Here is a 16798-nt window from a genome sequence, read left to right as displayed (position 1 = left end):
AGATGTCGGGATGCAGACTGTAATATCTTTGGCCGAGAATATTCCATAGGCTATACTGAAATTTGTTGCACCTCCATTATTAAGTAGGCACACTTCCAGTTCTGAAGGCAACTGCTCTGTTACTTTGCCTCTGCTAATGAGTTTTCCCTACCCCACAGAGGACTGTGGGCATTGAAGTCCCCCAGTATGATGCAAGGTGGAGCAGCTGGTCCAATAGCTCCGCCAGCTCATAAGGTATGTATCTAACTGGGGACGGATATACATTACATTGTGTTACCCTAACTGACAGGTGGGCATGAACAGTTACAGCATTAAATGCACTGTTTAGTGGCACCATCTCATTGAAAGTGTCAGAGTGTATGAGCGAGCAAACACCTACAGATGCCCTCTTGGCATTAAGGATTTGAAGCTTCCACCAGCAGGGACCTGGGGTTCTGAGAACTGTGCCCCTGAAGCATCACACTGTTCGCAGAGTTAAGTAGCCATCAATTGACGGGAGTCTCCCAAGTGGTAATGCTAGCCTTTACAATTCCACAGAAGGAAGATTAGATTGGAATCTGACAAAGCAATGAATGTGAAACAGGAGTATAAATTACATTGCCACCGAGTCATGCTCCCCTGAATGTGTGATTCTTCGTCAGCATTCATCGGCTTCTTCTTGGGAGGTGAGAAGGGGGGAGAGGGGAGGTGGTGTTCTGGTTAGTCAGAGCGGCAGAATCAGGGTCAACATTCGATTTCTGGAGACATTCATTTCTGTGACCCCTCTTTCGGCCACTGGGTGTTGGGTTGGCGGACTAATGGTATGTTTTGTCCTGGGAGGAGAGCAGATTGGCAGGTGCTCTCTTCCCTGGTGGTGCATAAAGAGGACAAGACATCCCTGGCAGTGCTGATGGGGTGGTTGCCACCAGTGCTACAAGTTTGGGCAACAAAAGGGAGCTGGTGTCCCCTTCCACAAATGAAAATCGGGCACCGGCACATGGCCAGGGTCACGAGTTGGTGTTTGAGACTTGTCATTGTGCTCAGTGTGGATTTTGTCACAACATTTCGATGTCAAACTGGGTGGGGTCATTTCTTAGCCTGTTGATATGACAGATGGAGAATCGTTTTATATTCCTGGAATTTCTTCTCCCACATGCCAATGAATGGGGGGGGGGGGGTGGGGGGGGGATGGTATTCTGGGCTGTTAACAAATGTAGGGGGTTACTCCTCGAAGTCCATTCTCATGCACTGTCCTCCTGCACACCCCATAAGCAGCATCATTAGTACACCAGGACAACGTGTAGTGTCAAACGCCTGGCACCTAAAACATCACACAGGAGGAGGAAAAGAGGGTTTGACATCGCACAACTACCCCATTATCCTTAGGTCCTCTCTTAATGTGATAAACAAAATGTACTCCACACTGCCCTAGTTTATTGTGTAGTTCTTAGTCTGTTTGTAGCATTAGGTCCCAGTGGAAGATGAGACCTTCAATCCTCTTGAGTTTGTTATGATGAGAGGTGATAACCAAGCTTGTCATAGGCCTGAAGCGCCTTGTCTGATAAAGAGAGATTGTTTTCCCATTTTCTCTATTGCAGCAACTTCTTCAAACCTATCCTCAACATTTCCAACAAAAACAGCAGCTTCATTGCTGCAAAAGATTTTTCCATCAGTTTTGGACAATACCAAAATTGAGTGAACTGTCCACCTCCATTTCTCCTTACTTGCCTTACATCCCATGGCATGGACAAAGATGGAAATGCCATGCAGTTTTAAGTCTCTATGCTGTAGTCATCTTTGCTATTTACTGTGATGGCTGTGTTGGCACAGCCACCAGTATGGGTAAGTTTCATCCATTTCATTGCAAATCATCCACTGATGCCACTCACTCCTAGCAGAAGCTCTCCTGGTTGGTGTCACTGTGCCACAGCAAAAGCTACCTTGCTGAGTAACTGTTTCCCAGAGTCCCTGGCCCCAAGCTAGACAGGTACCTATTCTTCAGCATACATTGGGAGCGGGAGGGGTGGGATGGGATGGCTCTCCAAATGGCCCACACTTCTGTGTCATTTAAGGAGATGAAGCTCAAACCCTAAAAGGAGACCGTAACTAATTAAGCCAAAAAAGTCTGAGGCAGAGGTTGTGAAATGATGAGTTAAAAGTGATAGATGGCCCCACTCACTGGCATGTAACGAGTGCCTCCTGTCGGATAGACCGCTCGCCTGGTGCAAGTCTTTCGATTTGACGCCACTTCGGCAACTTGCGCGTCGATGGCGATGAAATGATGATGATTAGGACAACGCAACACCCAGTCCCTGAGCGGAGAAAATCTCCGACCCAGCCGGGAATCGAACCTGGGCCCTTAGGATTGACAGTCCGTCGCGCTGACCATTCAGCTACCGGGGACGGACATAGATGGCCTGATAACAGCAGAGTTGCCAGCATAAAGGCTTGACTAGGTACAAGACTCCTTTTAGCTGACTCTTATGACTTAAGCAAAGAATTAATGCAGATCTATGCTAGTCCCCAACACCACAAGGGTGTCTGTGAGGGGAATGGAATAGGGTGTGCTAGGTGGTGCATGGGACAAGTATTGCAGCTGGGTCTTCCGTAGGAGTATGACCCATGTGGTAAGAAGTGTAGTGGCTGTGACATAAGAATGGACAAGGATATTTAGACTGAATGGCTGGTGGTGTGGTGAAAATTGTGCATAGGATCTTCCTCATTTCTGGACACAGTAAGTAGTCAAAGCCTTGACAAACGATGTGGTTACATTGTTTGCCTGAGGTAATGATGAGGTTGGTACTTTGCAACTAGTTCATATGGGTAGTTGGTGAGTTAGAAGCATTTGTGGATTGTGCATAGGATATCTGCTAGCAGACTAGGTTTGGAGGGAACTGCCTGTCTGTGTGGCCTTAGTAAGATCTTAAACATACTGGGCAAAGGATTGCCGGTCACTGCAGACCCACCATCCTATGGTGGCCAGATTATGTGGGAGTGACTTCAAGTATGGAAAGGGTGATACCTATTAAAACAGAGATAGTGTTGATTGTCATTAGTCTTGATAGGGACAGAGATTTTTATGCAGTCATCAGAGAGGTGTTCAACATTCAGACCAGGTGAAGTGGGTAGGAGAGTGTGTTGAGGCTGTGGAAGAATGAAAATACAGTGTCTTGGCCTGGGTCCAGGTCGTGAAGATATCAATTAATCTAAAGTGGACAGGGGTCTGGGATCTTGGGTGGCAAGGAAGGTTTCTTAGTTGGCCCTTTTACACGTTGGCATACCAAGTGCCCAAAGCCATGTTGCAGTTTTGTTAGCATCTCTTCATCTTAAAGAAAGTAGTAGTTACAGCTAAAGATATAGTTTGTCTGGCATACAAGAAATGAGGTAGCAGGTTTGGAGTCAGTAGGCCATTGCAAGAGGTAGTGTTCAATAGCAACACTTAGATAAGTTCACCATAAAGCTCTTCTCTTTCTATTTCCTCATCGTGTTCCTCTGCAGATGGGATTGCTGCCATCCTTTGCACACCTTCACTTGATACTGTCCTGTGGCATTATTTCTGGGGCATTGCAGATAATGTAAAAAATATGTTCTACCAAAGTGTGCATTAGGAATATTGTGTGAAGTTGATAACCAAATATCTTCCAGAAGTCTCTCCAGGGACCTACAGATTCTTACACTAAAGTGCCTAGACAATATTTCTAATTGGCATTTGTAGGCAAAAAAAGGAGTGAAATTATGACTAACCATGCAGTTCACAATCAGAAAATTAGAGGTAAGAAGACTATGCAACTTTATGTAGGGTTTAGATCTGAATTTTACATTTTGTTTAAAATGTCTATGGCATCTTTTCAGTAAACATTAGGGAGAATATTGAAAATCTCCACATACTCAAAAATGAAGTAAGCGAATACATCACTAACAACAGCTCGCACATATTATCAAAATATCTGCACTGAAGATGTAAATGCTATATAAGTAATGTTTGCATTACACAAGGTTTGACTTAGCCAACACACAGATGGCTGATTGTGTTTTGAGTAAAGTTAAAGAAATGCTTTGTTTGAAACGTTGAATAAAAACAGCAGCAGAGTCGCAATATACAAGAAGCAGTAGTAGCCAATTCAAAAGCATTTGCTGTTCTCAAAATATACATAAATATATACACTATAATGCAACTGCTGCTGCTCCTGTCAGTACGAGTACATAAGCAGTAGTCATAATTCGTTATTGGTTTACTTTACAGAAATAGTCTACAGTAGCTGCTTCTTTCTACTAGTGCAGAACTTGAATCATTCCACATCCCAGAAGGCTTTCCTTCATGATGGGATTTATGTAACAAATGAATAAATGAACAAATGAATAAATAACTATTTATGTTGGGAGTCTCCACTTCAGCACTTTGCTTTACCTGAGTAGTTTGTCTCCATCAAGGACATACTTTTCTCTAAACTGCTGATCTTTAGCAGGAGGAATTTTACAATAAGCACCAAGAACAGTGTTACAATGACACTGTACTGGATGTACCTTGCTAGGATGACTGCCAGGTATTTCAATTTCCTGTTCAGGGCCTAATTTTATCGTTGCATCTGGAACAGAGAAACTGCATAAATTATCTTATAGCTTTAAATAAGAAAATTTAGAAAAGCCGCTGTTCATAAAATAAAATTCAGAAACAATAATGCGGTTCTCCAACCTTAAATTTACCACTGAAATTAAATTAGTAAAGCTGTCTGCACACGGACAGTACATTTAAGTGCTGAGCGTTCCAAGTTTCTGACGTAGCGTGGAATAGCACATTGTGGAGTCTTTGTACAAATCAGTATCTAGCATGTCAGATATTCTGAATGTGCATTTGAACACTGACCAATGAGATGGTAGTATGCCACCTATGTCACGTGCATGCTATCTCCCTACAGTACAGAGTCAGAAGGTGCCGTATTGGATTTCAGTTGAATCCAAATGCATGTATGCTGTTTCTGAGCACCAGTAAATTGAGGATCTCTCAGAAACCTTTCATTAATTGTACAATTTGTTGTAATAAAATGACAAGAAATGTCATATTCAAGGTTAAAGAATTATTGTATCTTGTGTATTATGAGAGTATGCCATTTCAAGGAAATGGCATATTGATGATCCATCATTCTTGGTATAACTTCAGTTGGTAACACAGCTAGGATTAAAGCTTTCAGGAGATGTAACATGCTAGGTACAGTCCTCTCTTACTCCTGACCTATTTTGTGCAGTGATTAGAATCACAGATTTGTAAAGAAAAGTGTGATGTATTGGTGGTTCGCATGCCAATACATCCGAATTTTTATTTCTACTAAAATTTGTCTTCCCCCATGAACCATGGACCTTGTCGTTGGTGGGGAGGCTTGCGTGCCTCAGCGATACAGATGGCCGTACCGTAGGTGCAACCACAACGGAGGGGTATCTGTTGAGAAGCCAGACAAACATGTGGTTCCTGAAGAGGGGCAGCAGCCTTTTCAGTAGTTGCAGGGGCAACAGTCTGGATGATTGACTGATCTGGAGTTGTAACCTTAACCAAAACGGCCTTGCTGTGCTGGTACTGCGAACGGCTGAAAGCAAGGGGAAACTACAGCCGTAATTTTTCCCGAGGACATGCAGCTTTACTGTATGATTAAATGATGATGGCGTCCTCTTGGGTAAAATATTCCGGAGGTAAAATAGTCCCCCATTCGGATCTCCGGGTGGAGACTACTCAAGAGGACGTCGTTATCAGGAGAAAGAAAACTGGCATTCTACGGATCGGAGCGTGGAATGTCAGATCCCTTAATCGGGCAGGTAGGTTAGAAAATTTAAAAAGGGAAATGGATAGGTTAAAGTTAGATATAGTGGGAATTACTGAAGTTCGGTGGCAGGAGGAACAAGACTTTTGGTCAGGTGATTACAGGGTTATAAATACAAAATCAAATAGGGGTAATGCAGGAGTAGGTTTAATAATGAATAAAAAAATAGGAGTGCGGGTTAGCTACTACGAACAGCATAGTGAACGCATTATTGTGGCCAAGATAGACACAAAGCCCATGCCTACTACAGTAGTACAAGTTTATATGCCAACTAGCTCTGCAGATGAAGAAATTGATGAAATGTATGACGAGATAAAAGAAATTATTCAGGTAGTGAAGGGAGACGAAAATTTAATAGTCATGGGTGACTGGAATTCGTCAGTAGGAAAAGGGAGAGAAGGAAACATAGTAGGTGAATATGGATTGGGGGGAAGAAATGAAAGAGGAAGCCGCCTTGTAGAATTTTGCACAGAGCATAACTTAATCATAGCTAACACTTGGTTCAAGAATCATAAAAGCAGGTTGTATATGTGGAAGAATCCTGGAGATACTAAAAGGTATCAGATAGATTATATAATGTTAAGACAGAGATTTAGGAACCAGGTTTTAAGTTGTAAGACATTTCCAGGGGCAGATGTGGATTCTGACCACAATCTATTGGTTATGAACTGCAGATTGAAACTGAAGAAACTGCAAAAAGGTGGGAATTTAAGGAGATGGGACCTGGATAAACTGAAAGAACCAGAGGTTGTAGAGAGTTTCAGGGAGAGCATAAGGGAACAATTGACAGGAATGGGGGAAAGAAATACAGTAGAAGAAGAATGGGTAGCTCTGAGGGATGAAGTAGTGAAGGCAGCAGAGGATCAAGTAGGTAAAAAGATGAGGGCTAATAGAAATCCTTGGGTAACAGAAGAAATATTGAATTTAATTGATGAAAGGAGAAAATATAAAAATGCAGTAAATGAAGCAGGCAAAAGGGAATACAAACGTCTCAAAAATGAGATCGACAGAAAGTGCAAAATGGCTAAGCAGGGATGGCTAGAGGACAAATGTAAGGATGTAGAGGCTTGTCTCACTAGGGGTAAGATAGATACTGCCTACAGGAAAATTAAAGAGACCTTTGGAGAGAAGAGAACCACTTGTATGAATATCAAGAGCTCAGATGACAACCCAGTTCTAAGCAAAGAAGGGAAGGCAGAAAGGTGGAAGGAGTATATAGAGGGTTTATACAAGGGCGATGTACTTGAGGACAATATTATGGAAATGGAAGAGGATGTAGATGAAGATGAAATGGGAGATAAGATACTGCGTGAAGAGTTTGACAGAGCACTGAAAGACCTGAGTCGAAACAAGGCCCCGGAAATAGACGACATTCCATTAGAACTACTGATGGCCTTGGGAGAGCCAGTCATGACAAAACTCTACCATCTGGTGAGCAAGATGTATGAGACAGGCGAAATACCCACAGACTTCAAGAAGAATATAATAATTCCAATACCAAAGAAAGCAGGTGTTGACAGATGTGAAAATTACCGAACTATCAGTTTAATAAGTCACAGCTGCAAAATACTAACGCGAATTCTTTACAGACGAATGGAAAAACTGGTAGAAGCGGACCTCGGGGAAGATCAGTTTGGATTCCGTAGAAATGTTGGAACACGTGAGGCAATACTAACCTTACAACTTATCTTAGAAGAAAGATTAAGAAAAGGGAAACCTACGTTTCTAGCATTTGTAGTCTTAGAGAAAGCTTTTGACAATGTTAACTGGAATACTCTCTTTCAAATTCTGAAGGTGGCAGGGGTAAAATACAGGGAGCGAAAGGCTATTTACAATTTGTACAGAAACCAGATGGCAGTTATAAGAGTCAAGGGGCATGAAAGGGAAGCAGTGGTTGGGAAAGGAGTGAGACAGGGTTGTAGCCTCTCCCCGATGTTATTCAATCTGTATATTGAGCAAGCAGTAAAGGAAACAAAAGAAAAATTCGGAGTAGGTATTAAAATTCATGGAGAAGAAGTAAAAACTTTGAGGTTCGCCGATGACATTGTAATTCTGTCAGAGACAGCAAAGGACTTGGAAGAGCAGTTGAACGGAATGGACAGTGTCTTGAAAGGAGGATATAAGATGAACATCAACAAAAACAAAAACAAAACGAGGATAATGGAATGTAGTCAAATTAAATCGGGTGATGCTGAGGGGAATAGATTAGGAAATGAGACACTTAAAGTAGTAAAGGAGTTTTGCTATTTAGGGAGTAAAATAACTGATGATGGTCGAAGTAGAGGATATAAAATGTAGACTGGCAATCGCAAGGAAAGCGTTTCTGAAGAAGAGAAATTTGTTAACATCGAGTATAGATTTAAGTGTCAGGAAGTCGTTTCTGAAAGTATTTGTATGGAGTGTAGCCATGTATGGAAGTGAAACATGGACGATAACCAGTTTGGACAAGAAGAGAATAGAAGCTTTCGAAATGTGGTGCTACAGAAGAATGCTGAAGATAAGGTGGGTAGATCACGTAACTAATGAGGAGGTATTGAATAGGATTGGGGAGAAGAGAAGTTTGTGGCACAACTTGACTAGAAGAAGCTATCGGTTGGTAGGACATGTTTTGAGGCATCAAGGGATCACAAATTTAGCATTGGAGGGCAGCGTGGAGGGTAAAAATCGTAGAGGGAGACCAAGAGATCAATACACTAAGCAGATTCAGAAGGATGTAGGTTGCAGTAGGTACTGGGAGATGAAGAAGCTTGCACAGGATAGAGTAGCATGGAGAGCTGCATCAAACCAGTCTCAGGACTGAAGACCACAACAACAACTAAAATTTGTGTTTAATAGGTTCTGGTACTTTTTTTATTAGTTTAATATAAGTGTAGACTACAATATTCAATGTTATGTAAATATAAGTGCACTCTTTCTGAAGAGTGATTTTGTCCGATTTGCTTAATCTACAGAGTAGCTTGCACTACTTGCAGTCAGATATTTTGCACTTTCTGCTTTTAATGTTGTAAAGACTCTTGCTACTGAATAGGAACAGTGATCAAGTGAGAAGACCTTAGAGTTTTACTAAAAACTCAGAATGATGAAATAATTTTTGCCTAATTTGGAGAAATATTGTAAAGTTGTATCTCACTATTAGTAACGGAACTTTTCTAAACCACTGTCCCTTGTTGAAGGGACATGGTACTTTCCTTTTTGCCTTGTAACATCTTCACAGATATTGAAGTTTTTACTTACGTATACTGCAGACAGAATAACCTTACTATTATATAGGCATGGGAGGAAGTGTCTATCTTAATAGAGCAAATACGGGAATTTTAGGCCCACCCATTTCGTAAACAGTGTTAATTATGAGCCAGATACAGCCAATAACTGCCACTGGAGTGTATTGTGATCACATATACCAATTTGGGGCCAACATAGCATTTGCAAAAGTTGCATCATTTCTGAGCGTTCAGCAGCATGTTGAACTCAGCACGCTCAATGTTGGTGTTGAGAGGCACAGTCCGTGTGTCAACGGCATAAGAGAGGGGGAAATGGTTGCTCACAAAGTTTACAAATCATAACAGTTAATTTTGTATTATTTTTGTGTTTCGCATATTTTGTTACTGGGTCTACAATCAACATTAACACAAAATATAGACAATCATCTGATCCATCTACATTAATATACAAAATTAGTAAGTATAGGCACTAGTAAGCTCAAAATAGTGAACTGCATTAAGGCAAATGCACTCACATGGAACACATCCTCTTCCCAACAAACAGTAGTCATCAAAACTTACAGTAAGCAAACATATGGCTAACGAGAACTACGTAATAAAATTCATCTTCCACATGCCTGTGCAGGGCAAAGATAGTTTGTAATGGCAGTCTACTACGAAGTATTCAGTTGCAGAATATATTTTCCATCACCCGTAGTTAGTCAGCAAAAATAAGAAAAAGGTTGTTACACAGTTCCTGACCACCACATGTCACACTTCCCTGTATTATACCTTCAACTTTCTGATGGCGTCTTGGCTACAGAGGTCACACACTATAGATATGTGGGAATTTTTATAACCAGTACTTCCCCTTGTGCTACTGCAATGGAGTAAAACATATACTGGAAACCAGTTTTCCCACCATCTCCCTTATCTCACACCACCAAACAAAACAACACAGCATAACACTAGTAGTTCTGAAGATATGATCGGAATACTTATCCTGCATGCGTCCGGCTCCATTAGCAGAATTTAATGGTCAGTTGTGCCCAAGGCCTTTGAGATATAGGGTATTTCAAGTACAGTAAAAATCATGTCTTTGGTGTTGCACAGAAACCACACATCCCCCCCCCCCTTCTGTCCCATAGGCAAGCCTTGACCACTACATAATGTTCCAAGAAATGGGCCAGAGTGTGTGGCATATTGCCTGTCTTGTGTATGTTAACCCTTGCTAGCTACCCAGTTTTTATACAAGTACCTTGGGAAGGGAACATAAATGCACACTCAGATTTACCCGACTGCGGCTCAAACATGTAGTACAGTGACTAACCACACATTGCTGCGGAAAACAGTTCCCGTTTAAAAAAAAAACATGAGAAATTTACAATTTCCCTGCAGACTTGTTAACTGCAATTTAAATAAAAAATGCATCTTAGTTGTTTACAACAAGTAGGCTATGCAACAACAAATATTTCTGAACTTAAATTGTTTATTTACTAATACGGGATCTGTTCAAGAAATTCCGAACAGTTGTAATTTCGCGCCAATGGTGTGTGTGAGCGAAATGCGGTTGGGATTCCTGCAATATGCAGTGTTTAATGTGTAACTGCCAGAAGTCTCATTGTTGAACATCTGTTAGTTATTGATCAGAGCTGTATTGAGCAGAACATCATATAACACAGTCTGCAAATTTCGAGATGGCAGAGTTAGAGGAGCAGCGCGTCTGCATTAAATTTTGCATCAAACTCAAGAAAACCTTTACAGAAACACACCAAAATGCAGGAAGCATATGGCAATGAGTACTTAAGTCATACTCAAGTGTTACAAATGGTTCACACAATTTAGAAATGGCTGGACAGAAGTTGAAGATGATACCCTTCTATGTCTACTAATGACAGTCATGCCATGAACGTCAACGAAATTGTGCGTGCCAATCAATAACAGACTGTCCAAGATGTTGCAGAAGAATGTAACATTTAAGTTGGATCATGTCATGAAATCCTGACATAGCATCTTGGAATGCATCATTTTGCCACCAATTTCATCCCACGGTTCATGAGTCAAGACCAGAAAGAATTTTGCCTCTCAATCTGTGAAGAATCTGTGCCAATCAATAACAGACTGTCCAAGATGTTGCAGAAGAATGTAACATTTAAGTTGGATCATGTCATGAAATCCTGACACAGCATCTTGGAATGCATCATTTTGCCACCAATTTCATCCCACGGCTCATGAGTCAAGACCAGAAAGAATTTTGCCTCTCAATCTGTGAAGAACTTTTGGATTGCACAAATGAGAACGAGATGTTACTTAAGAGAATCATAACTGGTGGTGAGATGTATGTCTACAGTTACAGCGTTGAGACCAAAGTTCAGTCTTCACAGGTCAAATCTCAAAGCCATGCTGGTAGTTTTCTTTGACTTTGAGGGATTAATTCATGATGGATCCATGGCACAGGAACAAACTGTTAGTCGATGGTACTATCAAGACTTGTTGCGAGAAAATGTGAGAAGGGAACGACCTGAAATGTGGTGAGACAGTTCATGGCTCTTGCATCATGATAATGCAACCACACATTCATCCCTGTTAATGCATGACTGTTGCACAAAAAAATGAAACCACTGTGCTGCCTCATTATCTGTACTCTCCAGACCTTACTCCTGCGGACTTACTTTATTTCCAATGTTGAAAACCCCGGTGAAAGGATGAAGATATGCAACAATACACAAGATAAAAGAAAATTCGCAGATTGCAGTTTGCACAATCCAGCACGAGGCATAGCAAGACTGCTTCTGGAAATGGAAACAGCATTGGGAGCGGTGTTTCAATTGTGAAGAAGAGTATTTCTAAGGAGATCATCCACAATAAGTAAAATATAAACGTAGGAAAATTTTGTGGACCAAGTCCCAGAATTTTTTGAACAGACCTCGTACAACTGTATTTAATTATAGTTATTTCAGCAAATAGGAGGTGTGTGTGTGTGTGTCCTCATTTACTACGAAATTATATATTTCCTTAGTCATTTTGTATAGTTCCCATTGACTATACTGAAGTTCAATGAGAGATTTTTGTGCAGAGTAGGAGCAATAATGTGATGTCATCTCACGTTGATATGGATATCTCCCAGTGTACACCTTACCAATGATTCAAAAATACATAAAGTAGTAAAGAAATTTTAAGAAACTGGATCCATGTGCGATTGGTGTTCATATAATAAACTAGCAATAGCACTACCCACATAGTATTCAAAGGGCAACTGTCTCAGGCCAGAAACCCTGCAATTAGAATTAGTATCAGCCCTACACATTAAAAACAGACTACAAGTGTGCCAAGAAAACCAAACTAAGGGAACAGTGTCTTTCTTTAATAAAAATGGTCCTTACCCTGACCACTTACACAGAATAGGGAGACACACAACTGCTCTCTGTGGAGAAACAGAACACCTGAACATGTAATGCGCGATTGTAATTTACACCATCAAGAAAGTGGAGTGCAGACTGGGCAATCTGCACTTGAGAGGGGGGGGGGGGGGGGTGGACGTTACTTAACTCTGTTGCCGACAGAATTCCACAAGCACTGCTTTACAATGGTGAAGATAGGGATACTGATGACTAAGCAAAGACTAATATACCTGGAAACCAAATGGCTCAAAATCAAGGTGGTTTGGGGCACATGTGTACGAGAAGAACAGAAGCATCAGCAGCAGCATGACAACCTCAAAAAGAAATTCAACAAGGGAACAATGAGGAGGTAAGCTTAATGAGCTTTCGGAGTTCAGAGGGACACCATGATGAATCAGAATGAGTTGCTGATGAGTACACTAATCAACAACATAATGTGTACATTTGTTCGATTGTTTAAACTGCACAAAAAAATTTAGTAAGATGAATCGCAATGGCAATGTGAAGCCCTGAGTGCTGCTGACACACACTTGATCATTTGATAGTAGTTTAACATAGGGATAAACACAGTTGTAGTTAACTGCATAGTGAACAGTCTTTAGCAATTCAAAGATTGCAAATTACCATTGTAATAGAATATTGACAGGGGTACTATGATAGTGAGTTTCTTTTATTTTTGCTTCATTCTTCTTATTTTCCTCCATTTCTACTTTTTTCTGTCAATATACACTGGTAAGCTGAGACATTATGACCACTGCCTTCCGCAAAGTTGGATGCTGCCTGGTGACGTTGCAGCCATGTGACATGCCTATGGAAAGTGTGTAAACGCAGCAAAGACTGATGGTAGTCACCCTAACGAAGATATGGGCTGCAAATGAGGAAATCCTGTGAGGTAAGCGACTTTGTCAAAGCACAGATCATCATCATCATCATCATCATCATGGAAAGCCTATGAATATCACAAAAACAGCAAAGCTGGTCGAATGTTCACATGCTACTGCCATGTTCACCTACAGAATTCGGTAGGAGGACCATGAAACTGCATTAGCAGAAAATATGTGTGCAAAGAATTGCCATATATTCAACAAGCTAGAAGACAGCAAAATGCTTGAGATTTCAAGAATTTTAGAAGCTGAAAAACTTTGTGTTTGACAATACGTTCAGCAAATGTCAGGCTCTCTTTCCACATTGAGACATCGTTCTGAACACCTTCTGTGCACAATAATCATAATTTAACCACATTGTATTTTGGTTTATGTTGATCTCAGGGAAGACGTGCTGAGCCATCATGCAGCATCTGCCGAAGGAACTCACGGCGAAAATCATGTATCAGCTGAAGGCATGTGCTTATGTTATACTTTAAAGACCGTGTATAAAAAATGCCTGTCATGCTGTCACCTCGACTGAAGTGTGAAGTACTTCAATTTTGTTAACAGCAGTTTGGTACTTTTACTACTTCAGAAACCAAATTGTGTCAAGCTGACGAGGTTACATTTGTTCAAGTAACTCAGTCTTTCATGTTTTTATGCATGAACTTATTAGCGCAGAAAATGAAAACCAACATGTACCCTACCTTTAGTTGAAACTGAAAAATAAGTAAATGTTTCATAAATGCTTCCTCACTGACTGCTTACAGTGTACAACAGAGACTCAAAAATAAATTTAAAATATTCAAAGTTGATCATAAAATCTCTGAACAGTTCTCACACATGACAGGAACTGCCCTTTGCAGAGAAAGCACAGAAACATTACTGTGCTTGTCCCCTTGTTGGTAGTTACACTAATTAGCTCTACATAAAATAAAACAAAATTAACCACATATTTAGGTGACCATATGTTTCACTACCCACAGCCTCACTCAGGTACTGAAGGGTTATTTTACAAAGAGGACATTTCAAAGAACCACAGATGAAGCTGTAGCAATTTGTGTTTGAAAGCTACAGAAACAATTCAGTGCATGGTCAGCAATTATGGTACAACACATACAGCTTCAATAGAAGAAATGCAAAGACAACTGGAGGGTGGACTCCAGGTGAATCAAATTATCAGCAATAGTAAAAGATAAGTGCTTTAGCTCTACCTGCTGTTTGATGAGCCGAAAGACGGATTGCTAGTTCTCAGACACAGATGCACTAGCATAATTGCTCACAAAATGTTTGGCGATAGTCCCTGGACCAAGATAAACAGCACCACCTAAGGAAGTATCACTTATTTCTGCAGGAGATTGGAAGGCATAGAGGCATCTGATCTCTGCCCATACTTGTAATGGCGAGGTATATGATCCAATGGTGGAAACCTACCATTCCCAGGGTTTCTGCTTTCAGCGTTTTATGAGGTAGTGAACACGGGCATGGATCCGTTTAAATGCAATGAGGTGCTCCAGTGAAGAGTGCCACTTATGACAATGGACAGCCAACCTACAATCTCTAATGGCTGCAGCAATCTCTGGAACCCAGCTGGGTACACTCTTCTGATGGTTGGATCCCAAGGGAGAGGGGATGGCTTGGTTGGCTGCCAAAAGAATTGCTGCCGTTGTATACTGAACAGCAGCATCATTACTGCCTCAAGACGGGGACGACAGCAGAGGTGAACACATCCCAGTCAGCACTATGGAGACCCGATCTGGGCAGGTGTCCAGGGGAGCAACACTGAGGGAGGGACAGAAATATTGGGAAGTGGTCACTACCACACAGGTCATCATGGACCCTCCAGTTTGTAGATGGTAGATGACCAGGACTGCAAAAGGAGAGATCGATGACTGAATAGGTTCCATATGCCTCACTGAGGTGTGTGAGCTGGCACGACAGAGAGGCAAAGATCAAGCCATGCCAGTAAAGATTGCATGTCGTTACCACAACCAGCGAACATTGTACAACCTCACAAAGTATTACAAGCAATGAAGTCACCCAAAACTAGGAAAGTTGGAGATAGCTGACAGTAACGCAGACAGTACATCCTCGGACCCGACATCATCACCATCAGGAGGGAGATAAACATTACATACAGAAAAATCCTGATGGTTTGTTTTGTTTTAGGGTACAGAAGCAACTACAGTTGTACTCGCCCATCTCAGAACCATAGAACACTAAGAAAAAAAGGAGTTACGAAAGACTAAAAGTGAAACCCAATCAAAGGAAGAAAGACAGCTAAAAACAGGGACTTTGAGAAAGGTCCATAAAATACGCCATGCAGAAATGGAGGTCCTAACTAAAGATTAAATGGCCTTTGCCATATTGCTATGAAGGATAAAAAGTAAACGCAGTCAACAGCTTGCGTATTATTCACTAAAACGGCTAGGCGGCAAACATAAATGAGAACATAAGTGGTTAAAAAAAAGGGGGGCATTCTGTCAGGAAATTGCGAACCATCAGAGGTTAAGGGCAATGAGCACATAGTGGAGGAGCACCATTTAACAAACGGCGATGGCTACAAAGACAATGCCCAATACGCAACTTAGCTAAAATGATGTCCTCTTGGCGAGAAGGACAAGAGCAGGTTGTCCAAGGCGACGGAAGAGGCTTAATTCCCTGGAGCTGGTTTCCATGAAGGGAGGACCAGTGGTGATGCCAAAGTGTCACCACCAGCTGACAGACGCCAACACAGAGAACATCAGAGGGAGTGGAAGAACTAGCAGGCCGACGTACACAGACTACAGCTTCCCGTCACACCGATGTGACTAGGAACCCATATAAACATCACAGTGGCTCCATTAAGAGTGAGCAAGTGAAAGCTCTCCTGGACAAATTGCACTAAGCAATGGACAGTGCACAGCACACTTACATTCTGAAGGGCATAGAGGGCAGAGCAGATGACGCAGTTGAAAAGCCTGCCTCCAGATGTGCTGCGTGGCCGGATACAGGTTAAAAAGTTCTGTTGAAAATACTGAGCAGCAGTCCAGAACCCAACACCAAAAAAACGTCGGTGCCAACGACTAATGCACACCCGACACCACACCACCCTACATCTGATAGCCATCAGTGCACACAAAGGTACTATTGCGAAGTTCTGTGCGAAGGTCGTGAAACTTACGGCGATAGAGCAAGGCTGGAGTAGTTGCTTTAGGAAGTGAATGAAGGCCAAGGTGAACTGCATGAAGCCAATGTGGTGAAGGGTTCACACCCATCGAGAAAATGAGAGGTAGCGTGAAGTTATGCTGCCAGAGAAGAGAGAAAAGCGAGCTCCAGGAGGTAACAGAGAAGACAGATGGGGCCCCTACTGGCGGTCAGAGGAGTCATCTAAAGAGAAGGCATAGGATAGGTGGCCACACATGGCAAACAGCATGCATATATCTGCTGAGGAGAAAGTCATGGTGGTAGTTCGGCAGCTTCAGCATACAGACTCTCAACAGGGCAAGTGTAAAAGGCGCCAGTGGCCAAACAGATGCCACGATGGTAGATATTGAGGCAGC

General features: G+C 41.7%; 1 protein-coding gene across 1 annotated transcript in view; it reads right to left on the bottom strand.

Annotated features, from left to right (window-relative positions):
* The window catches only part of LOC126259720 (uncharacterized), a 53994-nt gene that overhangs the window by 19991 nt on the left and 17205 nt on the right, over nucleotides 1–16798 (bottom strand). Inside the window, exon 2 of the mRNA XM_049956699.1 lies at nucleotides 4388–4565. Within this exon, the coding sequence (XP_049812656.1) occupies nucleotides 4388–4565 (178 nt within the window). The remainder of the gene's footprint in view (nucleotides 1–4387; nucleotides 4566–16798) is intronic.

Source organism: Schistocerca nitens, chromosome 5, assembly GCF_023898315.1.
Source record: "Schistocerca nitens isolate TAMUIC-IGC-003100 chromosome 5, iqSchNite1.1, whole genome shotgun sequence".
Classification (NCBI taxonomy): Eukaryota; Metazoa; Arthropoda; class Insecta; order Orthoptera; family Acrididae; genus Schistocerca; species Schistocerca nitens.
This window is presented reverse-complemented; position numbering and strand designations above follow the sequence as displayed.